Consider the following 27,259-nt stretch of genomic DNA (forward strand, 5'->3'; position numbering starts at 1 on the left):
GTAATAAGAGAAAAAAAAGTACAAACAATTTACAAGAGTAACTCAAGAGATGTCTCTAAGATATTGCAAAATAAAAAAACACCCTCCCTTTGTGTCACATATACAGAGAGTGTGCGTGTACATCCACAGGCCAGCTTAGCCACAGGCCAGCTCTGATCTTGATGACACAGCACCTATAATTCACAATAGACCAACGATACTCAAAAGAGATTACACATGGTGCTACCGCAAACCTCACCTAACTATACCGAGATAATTGTACTATAACCTCACCTAACTAGACTGAGATAATTTTACCTGATAGAGAGATATCATGGCCAATGGGTTATTTCCCCCGTCAAACGTCAACACATCAAATATCCCGACACAATTGACACGCAGCCTGGACTTTCCCGTCACCAAGATCTTGGTTGGGTCCATGACGCGACAGGCCAGACCCGCTGCGTGGATTGTCCGGAGGGCAGAGGACAGCTGAACGACGTACGTCCAGATCAGACTCTCTGGAAGGAGACCGGCTCGTTGCTGGGGACCATTCATACCTATTGGAGTAAGGGGTGGTGATAAAAAGATTTGTCATTGTTTTGGACAGTTAAGAAAAACAGTAGGATAACTTTACGGAGTACAAGAACTGACGACTGATACAGGCTTTTATTTTTAAGAATTCTAAGCAGCAATTTGGATAACAATAACAATAATAATAATTTAAAACTTTAAACTGCACCCTCTACATACAAATAATCAAAGAAAATCACATTTTAACATGCACAAAATGGAAGAAAAGAAGATTAAGTAACGAGACCAGTCACCAGGCCAGTGCCCAAACCACAGTATAAGGATATGTCTATCTTGCCAAAAAGCCCCCTCCGCCCTTATTCTGTTGGCCCTTCCTAAAGCCACCGCCTCCGCCACAGAGAACGAATAGTTACATATTACATACTTCCTGCGAATGCAAATGCGAATACAGATTTTGACAAAACAAACTCAAACAAATTATTTGCATTAGTTGACTTGTGCGAAACATTCACTATGAAAAAACAGCCATGTGACTTTTAAAACTCGTATCGCATTTGCATTTTGTGCTCAAGCAGTTCTATGGAATTGGCCCCTGTTAAACCCAATATTTTGAGACTGACATGTGTGGTGCTGACCTTGGTGTTGGCCCTGGTGTTGGCCCTGGTGTTGGCCTTGGTGTTGGCCTTGATGCTGCCCCTGATGTTGGCCCATAAAGCCCCCTCCGCCCTTATTCTGTTGGCCCTTCCCGAAGCCACCGCCTCCGCCACCTCCATTGAAGCCATTGGACTGGGCACCAGGTCCGCTGAAATGTTTGTTCATCATGGTGAGGGCAGTAGGGTGGAAGTCATGAACAAACACCGTGGCTGATGGAATGAAGGAGAGAGATCATTAACGTCTTTTGTTCATTTTGATTATGAAATTGCAACTAACAACCTTATGGCACTAAGCCAGTGAAATTGTATCATACAAATCATTTAGAAAATTTCAAAACAGATTGCAAGGTTTTTTTTTCATAGATATTACTTTCTTCGGGATAAAGAAGATAATCTTCTGTTGTACTTTGCACACCAGTCATAGGCATAGGGACTTATTAATAGTGGCAACAGTAATCTATCTGAATCAAGAATCCAAACAGACAGGTTCCTTTTAAAGACACTGGACACCTTTGGTAATTGTCAAAGACCAGTCCTCTCACTTGGTGTATCTCAACATAATTACACACAAAATAACAAACCTGTGAAAATTTGAGCTCAATTGGTCATCGAAGTTGCGAGATAACAATGGAAGAAAAAAACACCCTTGTCACACTTGCTTTATTTTGGGACCTCAAAATCAATATCTGAGGTCTCGAAATCAGAGTGACAAATTACCTCTTTCTCGAAAAACACTTTACTTCCGAGGGAGCCGTTTCTCACAAGGTTTTATACTATCAACAGCTCTCCATTGATCGTTAACAGGTAAGTTTTTAAGCTATAAGTGATAACCAATAGTGTCCAGTGGTGGATTTCACAAAGGTAGTCCTAACTTAGGACTAGTCCTAGGCAATGCTAAGAGATAGGAACAGTCCTAAGTTAGGATGAGTTACTGGTCCTAACTTAGGACTGGTCCTATCTCTTAGCATTGCCTAGGACTAGTCCTAAGTTAGGACTACCTTTGTGAAATCCACCCCAGTGCCTTTAAACAGTAAACAAAGTGCACTACATGGCAGTCAAGATACCAACTTACAATGTTCTCCAAAGGCTTTGGTGCTGAAAACTTCTCGAAGGGTGACTATGTTGGAATGCTGAAGCTTTTTCCACTTGTCGACCAGAACCATCCACTGGGTGTTAGTCATCCTGAAACCTGGGATGGGAAAAATAAAAATGATAACGTTTACGACAGGTGATTTTGATTTCTTGATGATTCACAAGCCATTTTTTAACGACTTTAATCTAAAGTTGTCTGACCTTGATAGGCATCAAAACGTGTTTTAATATTAAAGTGCACTGTGGTGTCAAAATAATTTTATAATAGTAAGAAACAACTGAAAAATTCAGTTTTATTTAAAAAAATAAATTATTTGTAATATTAAAGACATTGGACACTTATTGGTAATTGTCAAATATCAGTTTTCTCACTTGGTGTATCTAAACACACGCATAAAATAACAAACCTGTGAAAATGTGAGCTCAATCGGTCGTCGAAGTTGCAAGATAACAATAAAAGAAAAAACACCCTTGTCACACGAAGTTGTGTGCTTTCAGATGCTTGATTTCGAGACCTCAAAGTCTAAATCTGAGGTCTCGAAATCGTATTCGTGGAAAATTACTTCTTTCTCGAAAACTACGTCACTTCAGAGGGAGCCGTTTCTCGCAATGTTTTATGCTATCAACCTCTCCCCATTACTCGTTACCAAGTGAGGTTTTATGCTAATAATTATTTCGAGTAATTACAAATAGTGTCCACTGCCTTTAACAAATGAAAAAGTGAGCCAAGACCGTCTAATTCATTCCTGATTAAACTACGAATTGATGATGATGGTTCATTTCAGGCATTACTTTGTTCTTCAGTAGATGACTATACTAAGAAGCCTTTCAATATTTAAATCACAATTTGGGGTGGTTTTGTCGGTACAAACAATTTCCAAAAAAAAATCAAATAGCCTATTTTTTACATTGACTATTCTGAATGCCCCTTCAAGAGTGTTTGCTTCTTTTGATGCATCTACAAAAGATTTTAATAAAAATTAAACTTCTTTTAACATGTTTAACCCTCCTCCTGTCTGACCCATCATTATTATATACCATTCAAATTGAAAGGTTCTAAATAGTTGGTTACAAACACCCCTCTTTGAGTTCTAGTTTTATAAAACTACGGCCAGGGCCCAATTTCATAGAGCTGCTTAAGCAAAAAAAATTGCTTAAGCAAAAAAATATTTGCTTTGTAAAATCAGATTACCGGCTAAGACTCCACTCAATTGTTATGCTAAGTAAGCAACAGCTAAATATTAGTCACAAGCAATGTACATGGCATGAAATTTTTGCCAGTAATATGTGTAAAATAAGCAAGCTATTTTCGTGCTTAAGCAAATTTTTTGCTTAAGCAGCTCTATGAAATTGGGCCCAGGTCCGAATTGACGACTTAAGTTGTAGCTACAGCTGAATCGCTGAAAAGCCTACTCTTCAGCATTTTCACTATGGACAACAGCCAAAGCCATAGCCCAAGTTGCTTGAGTCGGACACAAACTCACTGAGCCAAGCAGGTCAAGGGTTACATTTGAATGCAGTGACCTATAGACACGTCAAAGGGCTGACACCTTTAAGACATTCTCATGGCCACATGGCCACTGTTGCATGTGTAATCAACAACAAAAGGTCTTTACCTCTCAGATTATCTTTCAGCTGAGCTCGAGTTACACGACCTTTTGTCAAGACAATGGCATGTGAGATAAATAAGATCGGGCACATACGATCCAGATAGCAATATTATTCTATTCCCAGGGTCCAACAAGGCAAGTCACATTGTACATGTACACGTACCCCAACGAGATTTGACATTTGAACACTCGTGTATACTTCCATCTATGATCAAGGACAAATTGAATCATCTACCCAAAATTTGGAATTGGTACCAAATTTGGGAGTGTGAGTGAATGGGTTCCAATTTTTGGGAGTGTTAAGAACAAATGCACTGCTGCAGCCAAAATCGTGTTCACCATTGCAAGAGCTGCCAACAATTTGCAGCTTTCAATCAGGGAGATTTGTCCAATAATCAGGGAGATATTTCGAGTTACAATCAACATAATGTGGAAGAAGTTTCCATGATCAGGAAGATTTTCAAATGTGCTCATCAGAACATGGAGAGATTGGTTCATTTTCAGGGAACTTTCTGCATAATCAGGAGTTGGCAGCTCTGCTTTGCAGACTGTTTTTCAGGTTTGTTTTGAATCACCCAAATAAACAGAGAATTGAATTAACCTCAAACAACCTCCATATAATATACAAGCCCTCCTCCAGGCTAAAAGAAGAAAAAAAAAAGAAAAAAAATCTATATTCTTGGACACAAGTTAACATATTTTATGAAGTTTGGAGGCCAAAAACAAGAATGAAATCCCCCCTCCTAAAAACATGAAAAATCCAAATAGAAACTGTACAAAATTCACACTTTTGGAATGTTAAAAACTTAAAAACACCCCAGTATAACGGTTAGGCCAAAAAAGTACAGGATTTGACACAAAATGACCATTTAGACAGTTTGGAGTAAAACAAAAAAAAACCTTTGAGGTAATAAACAAAAACCTAAAATCCTAAAATACCCCTTACAAAACCACACATCTGAAATGTAGAAAAATTCAGACAACCACTGTATACAGGTTTGTACCCTTGTGGCTTTCCAGTGTCTGGCAATCTGACTCACCGTGTATTCTCCTCAGGCAGTAGAGTTTGTTGTCCTTCTTATTGATGGCCTTGTAACACGTTGTGGTGTAGCCAAAAGTACTGGATTTCTCCAACGGGCTCTTAGGCGGGGGCTCCAGGGGAAAGAGAGTGTGGTACTTGTCAACTTCCCGTGGAATGTCTGTCGGCGAAGAATAATTTATCTCAGAAACGTGAAACTCTTACAAATCGCGAATATCCAAATCTTTGTAATAACCCCAATCAACAACTGTAGATTTCTGTTAGGTTCTGTATTTATTTTTTAACTAATCTGAAGAAGTTTTCGTTAAAATCAAGTGAAAATCTCTATTGAGTAGTGCTTTCTCCTGAGATCATCAGAGCATAACGATCAAAACGTTGAGTCGTTAACCACCGATTCTTTTCAAAACAAACACTACTCAAAAGATATTCACATGGTGTTAGCACAACCTCTTTAGTTTTACTTCCACCATGCAAAGTTTCAAATCCTACTCGTGTCTATTTTGTTAATTTTTCTCATGTTAATTTTGGGTTGAACAAAAAAGAAAAAACTGGATTTGAAACAACAGCGGGGTTTGGACCAACAGCTTCTGGATTAACATACCTGCGCTCTAACATGTTATAAAATCGGTTGGACTGTGAGAAATGGCATTGCGGCTGACCATGTTCTGGTAAGCATAATTTTGTTGTGCTTAGCTACTTTTTGTGCTTAAGCAGCTCTATACAATTAAGCTCAGGTTGTCCCTGTGCTATAATCACTAATGCATTTATGTACATGGTATGTACGGAACCACACCAAGACGACAGCTTACCAGGATTCTCTCCAGAGTCAACCTGTGCCATGGAAAATATTGCTTAACAATTAACTCTAAGTAGAAAAGAGCAGGATACCAGTTACAAATTGTGCATGTATCCTGATAGTTTGGCTGGTAACCCTTGGCATATTTTTGTTGTCCTAAGCTACCTTTTGTGCTTAAGCAGCTCTGTGAGACTGGGCCTATATTGTTTTGTAAACTTAGGTGTGATATATCCATACTTGTTAAACCTTGGTAACAAGTTGTGAAGTTTACGTGCCGTGCAACAAATCCACTTGTACCATGGCTGCACAGCGCGGCGGGTAACATAAGTGATGTTAGCCGGTGTACATCAACTTGATCGTTCCCACCGTTGGTCGATTTTCAGCGCTTAGTACGAAACGGACGCAGGTTCGAGGGAACAGTGAAGAATGGTTTCTTTTTGAACAACTGTTCGTCTGCTTATTAACTTATGCATACTCTGTCGTTATAATGTTTGAAGATGACATCATAGCTTTGAGAAGAGGAATAACCATATTACCAAGGTATAACAAACAATTGTTGCACGCTGTGATTTGGAATCCATGGGTCTCGTACACCCACGGGTGAAAATGGCACCATCGGCTTCGCCTCGGGTGCCATTTTCCCCCTCAGGCGTACAAAACGCCATGGACCCCGCCACAGCGTGCAACAATTATATAATGTATACAGGGAACCAGACCAAGCAGCTTACCAGGATTCTCTCCAGGGTCGACCTGTGCCATGGAAGCTGCTTGCTTGTTGTAGATGTCCATCTTCAGCTCTTCGCTGACAAAGAATGTAGGAGCATTGGGTTTGGGCTTCATGTAGGCAACATGGGGAGGCATGGAGTGATACATCTGGAAGTTGGGATATACCTGCAATAACAAACAAAAAACACAATCTTCAAATTAGGGTCTGCGGTTACACCATCTTAATACCTTTCAAACGATTTGGATCAGGAAGTTCCGATCATCTCGGAGATGCATTTCTCAAAATGCGAAGTCTTTAATATGAATAGTAAACTCATTACTCGTTGGATTATTAATTGGAAACCAAGGGCTTGCCCTGGACATTTTTAGTGATATACACATGTAACCAACAGCCAGCATGACCAGGGCCCAATTTCATAGAGCTGCTAAGCACAAAAATTTGCTTAGCATGAAATTTTTTGCCTGGATAAAAACAGGATTATCAACCAAATTTCCACGAGATTTTCAGGATAAGCAAACAACAGCTAACTACCTTTAAGAAGCAATATGCAACAAATGGAAATTTTGTTGGTAATCCTGTTTTTACCACTGGAAGAAATTTCATGCTCAGCAAATTTTTGACCTTAGCAGCTCTATGAAATTTGGCCCTAATGTCATTTCACTAGTCCACAAGCTTTTTTTTTTTCATTTGTTCACACTTCAAACGAAATAGGAAAGCTTTTCAACACTGAACAAGCCAGCCGGACCACTTGAAGAGAATTGTGACTGGTCCTCGGTATTTTAACTTGCATTTAGCCAGCAGACCTCTGTTAAAGGCAGTGGACACTATTGGTAATTAGTCAAAATAATTACGAGCATAAAACCTTACTTGGTGACAAGTAAAGGGGAGAGGTTGATGGTACAAAACATTGTGAGAGACGGCTCCCTCTGAAGTGCCATAGCTCTGAGAAAGAAGTAATTTTCCACGATGTTGATTTCGAGACCTCAGATTTAGAAGTTGAGGTCTCGAAATCAACCATCTAAACGCACACAACTTCGTGTGACAAGGGTGTTTTCTTCTTTCATTATTATCTCGCAAGTTATGTGAAGGCTAGTCTTTGACAATTTCCAATAGTGTCCACTGCCTTTAAGGGAGAAAGATACTGTTTGGAAGCTTGCGCCAGGAACACATTGCAAAAATGAGATGAGCTGGCCAGCCTGACAAAGATGTTCATGTCGGTCGAAGGATAATGTCGATAGTATCAACCTCTCATTGAGCTAGTCTGATGATGATGGATTCTCCCCTGTTGCTTCAACAGATGAGTGTTCAGCAAAAGTGTTCCGCAAATAGGTAGGTGAGCTAGTCTATTTTCAGCAAATAAACATCTTCTAACAAGAACCAAGGACCTTGGCCCGATTTCATAGAGCTGCATATAAGCAGAAAATATTTTATAATTTCCTGCTAAGCAAAGTTGAGCTGAATACCAGTCACAGGTGGTATTTCAGCTGGTAACCCCATTATTGTTAACAAAATTTTGTTGTGCTTAAGCTCATTTTCAAGCATAAGAAGCTACATGAAATTGGCCCTCTATCAGTGAAAGAAGTATTTGAAACAAAAAAACCTGAGCTTACCACTCTTGGCATTGCTGGCTGCACTTGGTCTTCTGTGTAGAAGTATGTCGTGCCTCCAATGTTTTCTTGGATGGTCGCATGGGGGTTGCCAAAGTTCCCCTGGGCTGCACTGATATCAAGGGGTGGGGGAGGGCCTCCTTTCCTTCTCATGGATGGAGAACTGCCGGGTGAGTGGAGGGGCGAGGCACCAGCTGACAGGGAACCTGTGAGATGGGTTTAGGGTTAGAGAAAACAAAAACAATTCATTACATCTATGTTTGTGATGATACAAAGAAAACGAATGTACGTTGCTGTTTAAAATGTTAATGTTGAGAGCAAGTGTAACCGACTTCAAATTTTAATAGACAAATATATGGAAATACATGCACAGGCCCGATACTTCAAGAGGGCAATGACGGCGATGGCCGCCATTGCCCCTTGGTCATTGCCTCCTGGTCATTGCCCCCTGGTCATTGCCTTGGTGCCCTTGAAATGCTCTACAAATATTTATGAACAATTTCCTTCTCGAGTGCCTTTTTTCCAATGCGAAAATGCCTTGGTCATGTGTTGGTGACCTTGCCCTTTCGCAAACGAAGCATACAGGCCTAAATGCTATAGTTCTCTCATTACAAGGCCAACAGTGCATTGATTAGTCTTCCAAATTATTATCATTATAACAGTGCAGAAGGCAATAACAGAATGGTAATTAGAAAACGAAAAAGAATGTTTAGATGTAAGAGGAAAAGCCCAAATGGGGAAAACCTGCGTAATCAAGAAGGTACTGAAGGCTGGGAAAGAAACTAATGAGCTGGACTGATTCTGTTAAACACTCATTAAAATGTCACAGAAACAAGAGACTTCTAAATAAAGGTTTCAGCAAATTCAAGTGACATTTAACAGACATGCAAATTTTTATTTGCAAGAGAAAAAAAACAGGAAATGGCAAACCTTGCTGAGGTTTGTACAGCTTTTTCCAGCTTTCTACAGCACTGGGTATTTTTTTTATAGAAAAGAAAGGAAAGTAGGAGAGTCACCGCATGATATCAAATTGAAGGCTGGCATGAATTATCTTTCATATAAAACAAAAGTGGCTGAAATTCAGACAGTAGGAGCATTAATGCAACCCCTGGGCTACCATGTTATTATTATTTATATAATTTCTTTTTTTTCTTTAGAACAGTACATTATTTATATAGGGTCTGAAACTCTGCAAGGCGAAATTATAATTGTAGAGGTTTGCAGTACTTAGCTGCACCATGTGCAGGCCTGATACTTCACGAAGGCAACAAATGCAATTGCCTCCATGCCCCTGGTCATTGCCTTGGTGCCCTTGAAATGCTACAGTAGAAATTTAAAACTTCCTCATAGGGTGCCCTTTACCAAAGAGAAAATGCCTCGATGCCCTTGCCCTTTCAAAGACGAAGCATACAGGCCTGCATGTGTAATCTCTTTTGAGTAGTGTTGGTTCCGAAAAGAACCGGTGGATGACAACTCGACATTTCTTCTCATTTTCTTTCTCCCGACGACCAAAGCATACTGATCGAAACGCTGAGTTGTCAACCACCGGTACATCATTTATCTTTTGACCTGTCTGGAAGTTGAGTACATATTTCTCTCAGAGGCAAACTCATGTTAAAAACATTTCATAGAAAAGCCACAAATGTGTTTGACCCTGCGGACAATCTCATTAACGATGAGGGTGATCTACATGTACATGTGACCACATTATATACAGGAAGCCTCTTTGACGTCTTTATGTTGAAGCCGGACTGTTTTAGCCTTCCAGTTCTTGTACTTAAGTTTTCTTTCTTCAAGTACATATATGCCAACAGGCTTTTTAGAGGGTACTTGCTATTTTCCCACAGTTAGTTTTAACAGCCTACATTTGAGGCATGTATCATCATGCATTGTCGTAAATTTTGGTTTTCAGATGCATCAATCAGTGCACGTGTGAGTGTCATTGCTGACAATAAGATCTAAGAATAAGACCCTGAATTTTAAGGAGAGATGTCCATTTCCACCCCTGCAGTTATTTTGTTACCCCTGCAGTTATTGATTTTAAGGAGCTTCTGGAAACGTTATCCTCAACTAACCAGATCAAATAGCATGAATTTTTTTTTCTGAAAAAAACAAATCAGTTTATATGATAAAAATGTACCCTCACTTTGATTTAAATCTTCTCTCATTTTGATTTATGGCCTTTTAAATAAAATCTGATCCAGTAAAGATTCTGAGCTACAAGTCCCTGTGGATTCGAGCCCTGGATGGTACACATTATTTTGTTTAGTAGTTACGTTCAGAGGTGGCTTAAAGACACTGGACACTATTGGTAATTGTCAAAGACCAGTCTTCTCACTTGGTGTATCTCAACATATGCATAAAATAACAAACCTGTGAAAATTTGAGCTCAATCCGTCATCGAAGTTGCGAGATAATAATGAAAGAAAAAAACACCCTTGTCACACGAAGTTGTGTGCTTTCAGATGCTTGATTTTGAGACCTCAAATTCTAAATCTATAGTCTCAAAATCAAATCCGTGGAAAATTACTTCATTCTCAAAAACCACGTTACTTCAGAGGGAGTCGTTTCTCACAATGTTTTATACTACAACAGCTCCCCATTACTCATTACCAAGTAAGGTTTTATGCTAATAATTATTTTGAGTAACTACCAATAGTGTCCACTGCCTTTAAACTAGCCTGCAGCATTATTATTATTTTATTTTTTACAATTCACAGTACCGGTTCAGAACATCAGGCTAGTGCTAAGGTCAAACTCTGTCTCTGCAAGATGAACAGACCGTTATCATACATGTAGTGGGGTCGGCATCTTGAGTTTCCCCCATTGATAGTAATACCAATGTAACTAAACTGAGGCTGGAAGATTAACTAGTCTGGTTCATATTTTCAAAATGATTATTGGCATTCATTATTGTTATTTGATAAGAGGAACATGAACAAGACGGAGGCAGCATGATTTTTTTTGTCTTGTACTTTACCTCTAACAACCACATCCCAATGAATCAGCGTTGATGATGGTGAGATTATCCACGCAGTATACCACAAACTGAATGCCTTATTGATCCCAAAGCACAGACAGCCCCCCAAATATGTCATGTCCGCCACCTGTTCTTAACATTTTCTTCACTCCACAAATCTACACGACATACATGTATACATGCACTCATGATTGATTATCATATGAAATTTCAAGTCAGGGATGAGATTTTTGACGGATGTGAAACAAGATTTTTTTTTTTTAGATTGCTTGCTGGGCTGGACTCCCTCTTATTCTAGACAAGGAACCTCCCAGATGACACAATTCTTGGGAATTGCAGAACTTTGTGTATCACCAGAAGTACAAACCCACATGATCAGGTTTACACAAAATGTGGATTACATGTACATGTACATGTAGACCCCCTACAGTTTGTTGTTTCTCAATTTAATGAAGTCTTTACAGTACTCCCTCCGAGAAAACGAAAAGGCTCTAGGAGGTTTTTTCTTTCTTGGAAATCCTCTTATCAGGGGAAAAAAAAACTGAGAAACCACATATATGCCTGTCAAATACAGGAATGATAATGGTCACAATTAAAATATTTAATTATATGTCATTGTTGATGTCATTTACAGAATACGCCTTACACTGTGTACGTATGTATATTAACCAATGAACTGGAGACCCTTTTCCCAGTGTCTCGGGCCTCTAACTTCTAGGCAGTTATTGCCTTAATTGCCCCTGGTCATTGCATTGGTCACCCCCCCCCCCCCTTAAAATGGTCGCCCCTTCCTTAAAATGTTCCAATAGAATTGAAAAATTTCTACATAAAAATGCTTTACCAAGGAGAAAATGCCTTGGTACCCTTGCCCTTCCAAAAAAAGCAAATCATCAATACTGGTGCCGGCGGGATAAATATTTAGAAAAAAAATCAATAATCATTGATACAAAATTATCAAATAGTTTATTCCACGATGACTGACACTCTTATTGAAGCCAACAAGATTAAAGGAACACGTTGCCTTGGATCGGACGAGTTGGTCAAAACAAAAGCGTTTGTAATCGTTTTTTATAAAATGCATATGGTTGGAAAGATGTTTTAAAAGTAGAATACAATGATCCACACAAGTTTGCCTCGAAATTGCGTGGTTTTCCTTCTACTGTGCGAACTAACATGGTCGGCCATTTATGGGAGTCAAAATTTTGACCCCCATAAATGGCCGACGTGTTAGTCGACGAGTTAAAAGGAAAACCACGCAATTTCGAGGCATGTTTGTGTGGATCATTGTATTCTACTTTTTCAACATCTTTCTACCCATATGGGCAATTCCATGAAGAAGTGGACATGACCTCAAAATTTAGAATTGTGTTTTTTAAGTAAAAATTAGGCTTATATTGTAGCATATACATCAAATATTCAGGAAAAAATGGTTTCAATGTCATGTCTTTGCAAGAAAGTTACAAAAAAATAATTTTTGTGCCAACAATGTTTTATCATGAAATTATGTGTAAAAAAGTTGTGCAACTTCAATTTACTACTGAAGGGGGAAGATAACAAGGTATCAAATCAATCTAGTCATATTTATTCATTGATTGGACCTACACATTGGCTGCAATCGTCAAAATTTGTGTTTGTGATAGATTCAGACCATCAATCTGTGAAGCTTGTACCCCCATTAAACCTTATGTAACGTAACTAACCAAAACTTCCAATTGTTTCTGCCTGTAGAGAAGGCAATCAATTAAAATGTTTATATCTTGAATTTTCCTACTTGGTGCAATCCTTAATTAAAATAAGGAAGGAAAAATCATAAAAATTGTACCATGTGGAAAATAGAAGCAGTCAAAAACTGTAACGTAACTAACTATGTAACGTAACTAACCGGACCGTAACGTAACTAACCGACATAAAGACTATTAAGATGCTGCTAAGTTGACACAAGCATAAGTTTTCAGCCATGTTGTAGAGTTTAAACAAGTTAGGGAAGTGTGATACTGTTCTTTGACCCACAATTCAACTTCTAGCATATGTTTTGTTTGCCATATGTGCCTCATTTTGTCTGTATGCATATTATGTATGCAAGATCCATGCGCAACACCCCTGTCCTACAAGTTCATCTTCTTCAACTTTTGTGGTGAACTTTTTGGGGTAAGTTTGATGACAATAAAGTTACATGGTGTAATCCACATGAGTTTTATTTTAAAGGGTTATCTTAAAGTTGTATTTCTCTTCTATATACTAAATTAATGAGAGTTTGTGTACAAGTGCTGCATGTGTATAATTCTAACATTGTTCATCAGGTACATACATATGTGTAGTTATAAAAATTGCAATTTTCAAAAAAGTTGATTGACTTTGTTCCTTATTTTTATGTCCATAGATCAAACTGGCCATTTTCAAACAAGGAAAAGCAATTAGCAACACTAAGAAAACATAAAGGTAGCTAGTCACTACAAAAAAATACAACTAGGAGAAAAAGGCAGTGGCCGTCCAGACATTTTGTGACATAAGAAACAGCGAGAGATTTTGCTGTCTAATCGTCAACAATATCAGCTTGTATGTAAGGGGGAAGCAAACTCATTATAAGCTTGTTGCCCTGTGCAAACAGACCATGGGATGCGATTAGTGTGAAAAAAACAAAAACATTTTGATGTGCATCTCGTAGAGATTTTTTTTAGGACAAAGCACAAAAAACAGTAGGACCGGAACGTGTTCAAAAGGTTTAATATTATAATAAGTCTTCCTTTGTACATGGATAATCAAAGGCTTTAGTTATTAATTAGGGAGGGGGTACATGTATGTAGTAGAAGGGCAAAGAGGAACTGGTGTTGGTAGGTCAGGGTGGGGTTAGGAAAGGAGGGAGGGTGTGATGAAGAGAGAGAGACTGCCCATTTAAGCATTAAGCTGAAAAGCATTGTGGAGCGTGACTTCAAGAGCAGCACAAGATTGAAATTCGCTGGACTTTCTTCTGCACCTCCCATGGCAAAGGTCATGTGGATGGCATGGGAGGGGCAGTGAAGCATCTTCTGTAAAATGGCCCACTCAAAATGTTTGTATCTTCTATACGAGGGACAAAATGATTTTCAAGCTAGATGTGCCAGAAAATGTCAACAATCGCGAGCATTTCAAAATTTCTGTTTAACTGTAAGATTAGTGTCCATGACCAAGAGTCAAGACAAGCGACTCATTTAACATCCTTTCTATTGTTTTGTTTTCTTTGGTATCTATGTAAGAGAGAAATTCACTTGGTTTATTGTGACTTTAAAATACTGCATGGCTTATGAATGTAAATGAACAAGTTTATATGTTACAGATATAAACATTTTGTAATATATGTGACCTGGGTTAATGATATGGCGAGGTAATGGCTTTTTATACCTTTTTTGCAATTTTGTTACCAAATATTACTTTATTCCATTGTTTTTTGCTTAATTGATTTGTATATAGTGTAGTATTGCATACTAGTTACTAATATAGACCAGATTAGAGCTGTGAGTGAAGTACAAAGGGTGTATCACAAATAATATTAGTCACGGACAAAGTGTAACGTAACTAACTGTAACGTAACTAACCATGATTTTGGGGCAATGCCTGGAACTGATAAGAGTTATTTTATTTTTTCCCCTACCAAAACACTTGCTAGTACCCTTGTAGTTATAGAAATAGTAAAGTTTGTTTCAGCTGTACCCTGTTTGAGGAAACTTTTTGTTCAAAGACATGCATTTTTTTTCCATGTCCCTTTTTTGTAACGTAACTAACCAAAATTAAACTGATCATAACAACGGAATAAATGTGTCTAGAAGTTTGTAATTTTGTTGTATATTAGGTCTAACCAAGATGTAGCCATGGTACAAAAATGGAGACTTGATAGGCTTTCATGTTAATATTGGAGATCACAGAGCTGTGCTAAGCAGCTAAAAGTGTAACGAAACTAACCGTGGAATTGCCCATATGCATTTTATAAAAAACGGTTACAAACGCTTTTCAAAGACCAACTCGACCGATCCAAGGCAACGTGTTCCTTTAAAGGACGCGGGTCATGGAAACGGAATCATCTTATGAAATCTAAGATGCCAATGATAGTATGATGTAATATGACACTTGCTTCATTATCGTTGCTTGCTCTCTTGGGGGGGGGGGGGAGACACAGCAGGAGGTCATTAGCTCTGCCTCTTCGGGGAGGGGGGGGGACACAGATGTAGAAGCTGTGAAGACAGGCTCGTTTGCTCTGCACTTCATTTCCTGAGGCTTACATAACAGGGCATTGTGTCAGGTCTGAATCGAAACGTATGGGCTTCCAGGAGCTTTATTTATTGCAGAGGCTATTCACACGTAGAGTAGTTGCAATGAGCGACAAAATCTTGCTTTGTGGCCATCCTATTGTCTGATCGTTTATAACTCTTAATTGTAGGTTTGGATGATGGAATACAAACTATGCATACAGTCAACCCTCCTACTGTCAGACACTTGAATTTCATCAATTGTAGTTTTATGTTATGGACAAACCATGTCCGACTGCAATATGATATAGAGTGTATCTACACAGCACACGGTCAACCACGGTCACTCTAATATTATCCAATATGGTTTTACTTTATAAACAAGCCATGCCAGACGGTACTGTGTACAAAACTAACTTGTGTACTACGCACTCACTACATGACATCAAAATGCAGGCTGAATTACTTTATCCATCACTCAAAACCATCGTGGGTTATTTTTGGGTTAATACTGAATGGTCAGACAGTAGGAAAGTTACACTACCACGCTGTGTAAAACCTGGATCATACTTCCTGCGAATGCGATACGAATTTTGACGTCACACATGGGTCATTCCGTGTCAATTCAACACGCTTTTGGACCTGACCCTCACGGATTTAAATGAAATTCGGTGTGCTGATTGGACTCCCTGAGAAATGCCCAAATCCCAAATTTTATGTAATTCGGATCATTATTTTGGGAAATACGGCTTAACGAACTTTTGACTAATTAGCATGACCTGCTATGTTTGGACAATCATATCTCCAAAAGTAAAACACCTACCGAGATAATATTTACATCATTTTGAAGCTCTTGACATGGCCCACATTTGATAACATAAAATCAAAAGATTTCCACGCACCACCGAAAAAATACACACAAATTTGACCTTTGACCTTGATTTGCGAAAATGCGTATTTTTCAAAATGCGTAATTTATTTTTTTAATGCAAGTTTAAGATGTAAGCAACAATATTCTGAAAAATTGTGATGGGCACTCTTACAGTTTTTTTGCTATGATTTTTTTAACATTGGCTATCAAGGCCAAAACCATAAAAACGCATAGTACAACATACACAATGTACAGTGTTCAGAGTATTCTGTGGTAGTGTGTACACGGACATTAAAAACCATGTCACCCTGGTAATAATAAAAGTCTATTTCATGACATGACTTAATGAGCTAATTTATTTCATCCCTTTAATTTAATATAGGAGACACTGTATACATACTGTATACATGTTATACAATGTACAGTGTACAGAGTATTCACATTTAGTGCTTTAAAAGTCAATTCCCTGGAGGATGATTATAGAGAAAAATGTGTTGTGACCCATTTAAATCACACAGCAAGAAAAGGAGCAGGCTTAAAGTAGGTATCATAAAGGTTTATACTGGAGCATCCAAGTCTTTATTTCACTCGAGCACACAGTTTATGCACCGGCTGTCGCAAGAAGATATCTGAACTGTCGCCTGAGAAAATACTCTCAAAAACTGAAAGTTCTAGCAATGATCCAGTAGTTCAGGGACTATCAATGTCATCTGCACATCAGGATGTTTTTGTGCAGCCAAATACCGACATTAACATTATCAATGAGGCTATGACAATTGTTGGTGTATCTCCTATCATAAGTAAGAAGAAAGCTCATGGAAGTTACATGGAAAACAAAGTTAAGAGAATAGAGACAACAATTACATGTAAGCAGAAACTGGAAACTGCTACAGGAAAACAGTTCGGTGATGATGAAAGTGAGTTGATACATGTAACTCAGTTGAAACAAAAGTTTCATTCCTTGACCAAGAAAAGTGAAAAAGTTCAAGTCTTGACCGTCTTACCAGTGAGTTGGAGTATCAAAAGAATAGAAGATGAATTTGGAGCATCAAACTACACGCCAAGAAAAGCAAAGAAACTGGTGAATTAGCAGGGAATGCTTTCCATTCCAAATCCTAAGGCTGGAAAACTCTTTCATTAAAAATGGTGCAAACGGTGAGAGACTTTTACTTGTTCGAGTCCGTCAGCAGACAAATGCCAGGGATGAAAGACTTTGTATCGGTTACTGTTGATGTGAGAAGAAACACCTCCAGAAACATCTTGTTCTTTGTATCTGAAAGAAGTGTTTGAACTTTTCAAGGAAACAATCCTCCTCAAAGTTTTGCTGAAAATTTGCTGAACTTGGGCTGAAGCAGTGCATCCTTGCCAGATCTAGTGGAGTACATTCAGTTTGTGTTTGTACTTTACATCAAAATGTGAAACTCAAAATGTGAATGATTGTCTTTGAATTTCTAATGTACATGTATCATGTACACATTACTACACATAACACTGTACATGTACATGTACATGTACATGTACAGTGCGTTTTTATGGTTTTGGCCTTGATAGCCAATGTTCAAAAAATCATAACAACATAACTGTAAGAGTGCCCATCACAATTTTTCAGAATATTGTTGCTTACATCTTAAACTTGCAATACATTTTTTTTTTACGCATTTTGAAAAATACGCATTTTCGCAAATCAAGGTCAAAGGTCAAATTTTTGCGTATTTTTTCGGTGGTGCGTGGAAATCTTTTGATTTTATGTTATCAAATGTGGGCTATGTCAAGAGCTTCAATATGATGTAAATATTATCTCGGTAGGTGTTTTACTTTTTGAGATATGATTGTCCAAACATAGCAGGTCATGCTAATTAGTCAAAAGTTTGTTAAGCCGTATCTCCCAAAATAATGATCCGAATTACATAAAATTTGGGATTTGGGCATTTCTCAGGGAGTCCAATCAGCACACCAAATTTCATTTAAATCTGTGAGGGTCAGGTCCAAAAGCGTGTTGAATTGACACGGAATGACCCACATTCGCAACGAGCTGCGAGTTGAAATGTCTTCAACTCTTACGCAACATTCAAACAGGGCTGTGACGTCAAAAGTCCCTTCACATTCACAATCGCAGAAAGTATGAACCGAGCTTAACTTTATGAAGAGAAGATTCAAAGACAACATTCAGAAGAGAAAAAAAACAGTATTTTGTTTTACCTGAATTGTACTGATCATGCATCCCTCCAGAGTTGTGTGTCATCAACGACGCTGAATTATTAGTCCCCCGCATTCCGCCGTTATCATTCATGATTCCGTTCCCGCCGGGCGGAGCGTGTGACCTCGGCACAAACTCCGGTATCTTGGCGATCAAATCATTCTGTGTCGGACCGGGACCACCCGGTTTGAAGTCGGCCATGTTCCTGACATTGGGCAGAAACTCCGCGGAGCTGGGGGTGGCGCTGTGGTTGCGCGGAGTGAACTCTTTGATGGTGCCGGTGTTGCGAGCACCAGGATAAAACTGCATGCCCTGTATGATAGGACCTCTCAGGTTATTAAAAGATCACACAATATACACAATAATAGTAATACTGTACGCAATTCTTAAACAGCACTTTATCCCACCTGAAGGTGTCTCAAAGCGATCATTGCTTTTTCTACATGGAATGCGGTGGTGTATTTGAAATATACGTACGTAAGGTCCTCTTAATTACATAGCACCAAGTAACAATTTACCAGGTACTGTCACATAATCTGTAGCCAACCAAACTAGAAAACACAAGGGCGAACCCCTTATCTTAACGATAAGTGTAACTGGGTTCATTTTTGTGCATTACACAACACACAGGACCAACGGCTTTACATCCCATCCAAAGGACAGAGCAAAAAGTGTCTTGCTATACAAACAACACAAGTGTCGAGTCCGGGACTTGAACCCACACTCTACTGATCAGAAACACCAGAGGTCTAGGATCAAGCATGGTTGGTTCCTTCAATGCTTAACTGAATCAATCAAAGTCAGGTAGCTCCAGAGGAAGAATTAGGGGGAGGGGGTATAGCATGACGGCTTTCAGCTTGCACACATCCGTCAAATTCATGTCACACCTGCAGGATTCTGCTGAGGGTTGTTTTGTTACTCACCACATCGTTCGGTGGAGACACCTTCACTCCGCCAAAACCTGGCATTCTTGCATCTGAGTTTGCACCTTCATTGACAAAAGGGAAAAAGACAAAAGACTCAGACTAATCATCTATGTGTATTACACATACTACAATTTATCATGGCCAGTAAATTGACGTTACAAAGCAAGATTTTGTTTAAATTAAATGGGTCCAAGAAAAAATAACTGATATGGACTTTGGAAGAACTGAGCCTCTTGCTGGCTACATTTTTACATCTCAAGGGGAAAGTGCCTTGCTGCCCTTGCCCTTTCAATAAACGAAGCATACAGGACTGTCTATCCCTGACTGTACTTGCTTTATTTGGGTCCAGAATGCCTCAGTTTTGAAACTAATCCTGGAGAGAAACCCTGGCTACAATTTTACATCTCAAGGGGAAAGTGCCTTGCTGCCCTTGCCCTTTCAATAAACGAAGAATACAGGTCTTTCAATCCCTGACTGTACTTGCTTTATTTCGGTCCAGAATGCCTCAGTTTTGAAACTAATCCTGGAGAGAAACCCTGGCTACAATTTTACATTTCAAGGGGAATATGCCTTGCTGCCCTTGCCCTTTCAAAATATAGCATTTACAGGCCTGTCAATAGTCCTTTATCACAGTGTGGTCATCTTGATTTTAATCCATTCCAACTCATTGTAACCAAACTGAGGCTGGACATAATAATAGTGTGGTGCCATGTTTGCGCAATGAATGTTAGCATTCATTACTGTTATTAGGAACAGGGAACATGACCAAGATGGTGACAGCATGATAATGGTCTATTTGGGTCCAGAATACCTCACAGTTTTGAAACTAATCCTAGGGGAAGGGAAACCTAAAGACTTGAGTTAATACCTTGTGGTGACATAGGTCCAAACATCATGGGTACCTCATGGGACCTCATTACTCGTCTCCCTTCCTCATCACCACGTCCTCCATGCTCAGTGTAGTTTGACAATCCTGTGCCAACTGAGTGCGATCTCTGCAAAACAAATTATAATAATAACAACTAGTTTTTATCTGTAGGTTTTGACACTTTGCATGATTGGAGTATAATTAGGTAAGGTCTGCAGCAAAACTATGTGTAAAATCTCTTTGTTTTATTTCTGAAAAGAACCAGTGGTTGACAACTCAACGTTTCGATGATGGTCTTCAGCTCTTGAGTTGTCAACAAACGTTTATTTCAGCACCAACACTACTCAAAAGAGACTTACATGTACACAAGCCTCACCTATGTAATTAGTTTTTATATGGCGCACAGAAAAAAAAAAGATTTTATGAAGCTTTTGAACTACAGACCCATTTATAGAACACCTTGTAACGGTTAACAAGTTGCTGTGGCGCATTCATCAGCCAATGCTAGAAACACCAAGGCTTAAACTTTTAAGTTTCAGCGATAAGTGCAACACATGGGACCAACCACTTTATGTCCATTCTGAAGGACGAAACAATTTCAGTTAAGTGTCAATACCAGGACTCAAACACCATTCAAAAGACATTGGGCTGGTACTCATTCACACCTTGTTGCTTTCATGCAATTAGCCTTTCCAATGAATATGCTAATTACATTCAAGCTTGCATACAAACACTTTTGATTGACATACACCAAAGGGTCGTGCACTAGGCAGACGCACAAACCCATGTGTGTCGAGTGTCCTCCAACAATTAGTCCCATACAATTAAGGTGCGACATCCCACACCAACCAGTAGAGTTTTTATGCAAAGTGCAATTTACATTATATTTCATAGGAATGGTCTATTATTAACCCTTCAATCCCCCCCAAAAAAAAAAAAAATCAAACAGGTCCTTCAAAATTATCTGCAGATTTGTTATGATTCTGTAGGGTTGATACCTTGACATTCTACCTAGAGCAGGCTGACCTAGACTAGGGATCCCTCTAAACTGACATAGATTGAAATTTGTAGTCTGAGGTACATGTAGCAGGAATTCTTTACATGTGTACATAACCTCCTTTTAGACGTTTTTGGAACATGTTGAAGGATTTGAAACATGTGTCAACAGCTAATCTCAAATAGGGATTTGTAGGTGTACTTTGTACATATACTTTATTACATGTGCACATAACCTCCTTTTAGACGTTTTTGGAACATGTTGAAGAATTTGAAACATGTGTCAACAGCTAATCTCAAATAGGGATTTGTAGGTGTACTGTGTACATAATACTTTATTTCAAAATTGTTCTTCTTAAATATAGATCATTATCGAGTTCTACGAGGTAGGGTCATAGATTGGTAAATAATAAATACCCTAAAACAATTTTACTTGGTGAGAAGCCTTGATAGTATAGACTAATATAAGAAAGGATTACCTTTCGAGTAATACATGGTTTGGATAATTTTTCTCCCCAAAACATTTGAACCTGAGAAAAACAATTCATGCCTAAGTCGTTACTCAGATTTCGGGGGGGCTAGTATCCATTATGCAATGCTAAGGCCAAAGATAATATTGGTAGCCCCTGTCACCAAGCTAACTGTGGAGGAATTGGTGTTTCGTGTGATGACATATTTTTTTTCAGCAAGTGGACACTGTATTCAGCCGAAATTTTGACATGTGAATTTTTTGTAGCTTTCTTTTTACTTTGTCAAAACTGATCTTTGACCCTAGTACCTCTTATATCCACTGTATACAAATGTGTAGCCCCAAAATCCTGTTTTCCTCCCGCCCAGAGAAGATTGAAATTAGAATTTCAGATGGCCAGATTGAAAATGTATAACAAATTGTAGTTCATGTCATGTTTTGAAACATGGCAGACAGTTAGTAGCATACACATACCTGCATGAAGTGCTGGAATTTACTGGTTGATGAACCAAAGTTGTCATTATCAATATCGAATGGAACCGTGAAGAAATGGTCCGGTGCCATGTGGGGATCTGCGACTGCATAGAGGAAGAAAACAGTAAACATTGATGATATTAGGAAAGAAATATATTTCATAAAAAAACACACACACGAAATATAAACCAAGTCTGCTTCACAACATGTAAAGATTGTTACACCGGAAAACCTTAAACCAGAGGTCACTGGTTCAAATCATGCTCTAGTAAATTTGTCTCTGTTCAACCCTAATTGTGATATTTTGTTATATTTAATTATAAAATGTTCATTAATGTATTTCAACCCAACAGGTATGTTTTTTGAAATAATTGTTCCTGTTTGCTGGGGAAACATGTACCTCCTTTTTATTATGTGGATAATACAGTGCGACAGGTTTTTTGCCAAAAGCTAATAAAACCTTTCCAGATACTGTAGAGGTAGTTTATAAAAGAGAAATATTTCTGGATTTTTCGTCAGTGCTTTTCCATCATTTTTCGTCAGTGCCTTTCAATCATTGTGCAAAAGCAATGCAGTCACAATTTTTTATCAGCACAAAGCCTTATAGACTTGTTAATTTTTGTTTTTTTACCCATTCACCGATGTGTGTTAGCACTGTATACTCAGTACTTTCCCCGAGTCCTGTGAAAAAATATCACAGGCATGTTACTTGGGTGGGATTCGAACCCACGACCCTTGCAATTCATTCTAGAGCAGTGTCTTACCAACTAGACTACCGAGGTTGCTCGGTAGCTAGAGGCAGTTCGAATCCTATGTTTTGGCAACGGGTACCGCAACGCTATAAGAGATGTTAAATTTGCATCGGGGATCAAGAATATTAATTTTGTTTTTTACCCATACACCGATGGGTGTTAGCACTGTATACTCAGTACTTTCCCGAGTTCTGTGAAAAAAAGACTTGTTGTTTTGTAAGTGAACCAGTTAGATCAATCGGGTCTATAGCCTAATGTACATGTAGACATGAAAAGGAACTAGACCATGTACATGTACTAGACCATGTTAATTGAGCCTGTTTGGGGATAGAACTTAAGTGGCTTGACCTGTTTTGTCAAGAAAAAATAATGAATGAATAATTAACTAAAATGTGTTTACAGTCCAAAGGCATCTGTATGAGTGTAACCATGGTTAGTCATGTTTTGTTAAGTTATCTAAAGGCAAAAACTGAATTCATCAAGCTCAGGCAAATCCAAGATTACACAATTTGAAGTTGAGTAAAAAAGGTAATGCTGCCAGGGGATATTTTCCCAATGAATCCATATTTCATCCGTAGTTTGTAGTATCCAACTCACATTTATGCCGCTTGCCTTAAACAAGTAAGTTCTGGTGCCATGAATTTGTGAAGTTCAAGATTCTATTCTGTATAATTTGAAGAAAATTGGGGGGGGGGTACTCATGTGTCAGCCCTTTTCACCCCACTTCCGTTTTTCTGTCATTATTGGAATGAAGTTGTACACGTCCACACCGGGGCTCTACTTTTTGGCGGTAAACACATCATGGACAATGCACATTATTCCAAAGTGAAAGTTCGATCTCTCCCATCGATCTCGTGAACTTTCTTTTCTGTTGATCACCAGGGAAGGTTTTTTTATTGATTATTTACATATCTTTTTTAGTCTAAAGTGTTTTCTTGTTCTCATGTAGTTACGGTTAAACATGTTTCTAAAAAATGCAGTAGAGCCCTTTTCACTTTACCTGTACCATGGAGGAAGGAATCTATGCACTTTTTTCAAAAATCTTTTGCAAAATCTTATTAAATATCACTCAGTTACATTCAACTGTGGCACTTTAACTTTGCCTTTGTGAAAATGAATGTATATATCTAATTTATCTAATAAGTAAACACAAGCCAACTCTTTCAATGACTTTAATTAATGACTAATGATCATGTACCGTTTATAAAACAAATTATTTTTAAAAGAGGCTGACTTTTAGTCATACATGTTCGTGGTCATATAAAATGTATAAATATCTTTCAAATCTGATTCACGAGTACACTAAAAGCATTTGAACATACATGTATTTGCCCATTGATAATTAGATAAAACAGTGAAGGTATACGTTTGGTAATTACTCAAAACAAATAGTAACTTAAAAACTGACTTGGTAATGAGCATTGGAAAGCTGTTGATAGTATAAAATATTGTGAGAAACGGCTCTCTCTGAAGTAGCATAGATTTTGAGAAAGAGGTTATTTCTCACTAAAATAAAAAGACAAAGTCTTTTATTCCTATCTGAAAGCACACAAATTCGTCCAAAAAGAGTGGGTTTTTTTCTGTCATCATTTTCTCCCAACTTTGATGACTAATTAGCTCAAATTTTTACAGGTTTGTTATTTTATGCATATGTTGGGATACACCAGGTGTGAAGACTGGTCTTTGACAATTACCAAACATGTACCTTCCCTTTAAAAAATGTTCGTGCAGTTCATAATCAAATGCTTTAAAAAAATGATAACTACTCAAAAAAATTATCCATCAGTGCTCGTACGTGCAACCTAAACGTTTTTACAGGGCTGACCTGGAAGATTTCCCCCAGATTCCAGCCTTGATGTTTAATGTGTTCAGTGTACGTACATGTACATGTATGCAGAGTAGATTAACAAAAACACCATTTCTCAAGAGAAATCTATGCAAAATGCCCACAGAAATCAACTATGACTAACTATTTTCTGACAATTACTGAAAGCCCCAAATTGCAGATGGGCTGAGGCTCTTTTCAACACTGCACTGCAGTTTGTTGGAAAAGAAATTATTCCTGTAAAATCAAGACAAATCAACATATTTTCTTTTCCCAGTTGAATCCAATATCAAGGGAAAAATACAAGGGAAGAAAGCCTTTGGGGGTTGGTGTGTGCTGTGCTTGGATAACTTGGGAAGCTGTCAACGGTGTTAAAGCCATTGGACCCTTTCGGTACAGACAAAAAAATAAAAGTTCACAGATTTACAAATAATTTACAGGGTTTACAGAAGGTAATGGTGAAAGACTTCTATTGAAATATTAGTCCATGAAATGCTTTACTTTTTGAGAAAACAGTAAAACAATATAAATTCTCGTTAGCGAGAATTACGGATTTATTTAAAACACATGTCATGACACGGCAAAACGCGCGAAAACAAGAGTGGGTTTTCCCGTTATTTTCTCCCGACTCCGATGACCGATTGAGCCTAAATTTTCACAGGTTTGTTATTTTATATATAAGTTGTGATACACGAAGTGTGGGACTTGGGACAATACTGTTTACCCAAAGTGTATAATGGCTTTAAAGGGAATGTGTAGGCTATGCCTTTGATAATTACTCAAATATTTAATGATCATCAAAACATATTTACTTGGTAAGAAGCACTGACAGCAGTTGATAATGCAGTGAACGATTCCCCTTGTATAGCAGAGCAAACCCTCAAAAATCACCATTTGCTATTCAATATTAGCATTCAGTGTGCACAAAACAAATTCAAGGATAAATATTTTGCTTATTCAAATTTGCTGGCCAAAATCGTTCCCTGTATTGTACATTATGGTCTTGAGAAACCATTCCCTTCAAAGAAAATGTGGTTTAAGAGAGAGGGATTCAACAACAATTCAATCTGTAGGGGATCCGTTTCTGCTATAAACATTTCATTGAATGTATACTCCAATGGGAGACTTTCTGGGACGATAGAGGGCAGCAGACTTATCGGGTAAATCCATCGTTCTCAGAATTATGCGCATGTTCAGAACTACGTAAACAATGGAAATTTACCCGGTAAGTCTGCTGCCACCTAGCGTTGGAAAGTCTCCAATTACTGATTAAATTCTTCCTGGGTGGATGTACCCGCACCAGATTTTAGGCAACATCTCAAAAATGCTAAATTTTCATAGGATAGTGAATATGTACACATGTACATTGTTATGATTAAAACATCTGAACGGTTCCAAAAACCAAGGGTACATACGTTGTCTTTAAAGGCACAGGACACTATTTGACTGTGGCCAGGGCTTGCATTTATGTACTAAACTATAATAATAATAATAAACATAAATAATAATAAGAGACATTTATATAGCGCTCTTACACGAGGTACCACAGCGCTTTACAAGAAACTATATAATTACCAAATAAATAAATAATGGCACTGATAATGGGAAAACAGTCAAAGCAATCAGTCATTGAACAGGAAAGTTTTGAGAAATTATATTATATTGCATATTAAAAAGGCATATACGTTGTTGTAGGGTACATAATAAATATCTGTATGTACATGTATGAACCTTTTGAAAAGCAAACAAGTCAAAAATCTGATTGCCACTTTCAAGGGAATTTTTTGCTGTGTACATGAACCTTCTGTCCACCTTTCTGGACAGGTACATGTATAGTGTATGACATGGGCAAACATGGGCAAACAATCCTTGCATCACATGTCAATTCTTGTAGAAATAATATTATCTGCAGAGCCTGTAGTTAGAGTCAGCCTGTGCCAATCACAAATGCAATACTCACTGGGGCTGTATGAGCAGTTCACACAATAATGTACCAAAGCAAGCCTTTGTTGGGACAGTGCTACCAGTGTGTTAGGCTACTTCATGTGGAGTACCTGTACAAAAACATGTTATGTACATGTACAGTGTACAAAATGTGTACCTACTGTAGTAAAGGCCATATATAATAGAGCTGTGCAAAATGTGTACGTACTGTAGTAAAGGCCATAGAGCTGCAGTGTAAAGTATACATATAAAAATGTACACTATGGTGTAGATTCTGTCTTTGGATGAAAGCTTTTTACAAGATTTCCATGCTTGCTTAGCAGACCAACAGAGCACGACCAGAGTTTTTAAAGTTCTGCAAAGTATTCCCACCACCTGACTTACTACCATACATTGAACACATGTATTGTTCATAATCATATGTGTAGCAGAGCTGCCAAAATTTGCATATATTGCAATTAGTGAGATTTTGTACACCAACTAATTAGGGAGATATTTATATACCTACAGGGAAGAGTTTCCATAATTAGCAAGTTCTTTAAATAAATCGGATGGACAGATTGGATTATTTTGAGGGAATTTTCTGCAGAATCAGAGTTAGCAGCTCTGATTATCCTAGACCAAGCTCCTTGCTCTATGCTTAGGAGTGCGTTTTGGCGACCCCAACCAAAAACTGTTTCGGTTGTTGTCAGTTGGTTCT

The 27,259-nt window shown here is 38.2% G+C and overlaps 1 protein-coding gene across 2 annotated transcripts in view; it reads right to left on the reverse strand.

Annotated features, from left to right (window-relative positions):
• Positions 1–27,259, reverse strand: part of LOC139936137 (PAN2-PAN3 deadenylation complex subunit pan3-like) — a 50,014-nt gene that overhangs the window by 10,661 nt on the left and 12,094 nt on the right. For both annotated transcript variants that reach the window (XM_071930872.1, XM_071930873.1), the window contains exons 2-11: positions 22,039–22,142; positions 20,100–20,226; positions 19,229–19,293; positions 18,308–18,617; positions 8,041–8,243; positions 6,432–6,594; positions 4,909–5,067; positions 2,239–2,355; positions 1,149–1,376; positions 298–539 (exon numbers count right to left, since the gene is read on the reverse strand). In XM_071930872.1, coding sequence (XP_071786973.1) covers positions 298–539; positions 1,149–1,376; positions 2,239–2,355; positions 4,909–5,067; positions 6,432–6,594; positions 8,041–8,243; positions 18,308–18,617; positions 19,229–19,293; positions 20,100–20,226; positions 22,039–22,142 — 1,718 coding nt within the window. The remainder of the gene's footprint in view (positions 1–297; positions 540–1,148; positions 1,377–2,238; positions 2,356–4,908; positions 5,068–6,431; positions 6,595–8,040; positions 8,244–18,307; positions 18,618–19,228; positions 19,294–20,099; positions 20,227–22,038; positions 22,143–27,259) is intronic.

This window comes from Asterias amurensis, chromosome 4 (assembly GCF_032118995.1).
Source record: "Asterias amurensis chromosome 4, ASM3211899v1".
NCBI lineage: Eukaryota > Metazoa > Echinodermata > Asteroidea > Forcipulatida > Asteriidae > Asterias > Asterias amurensis.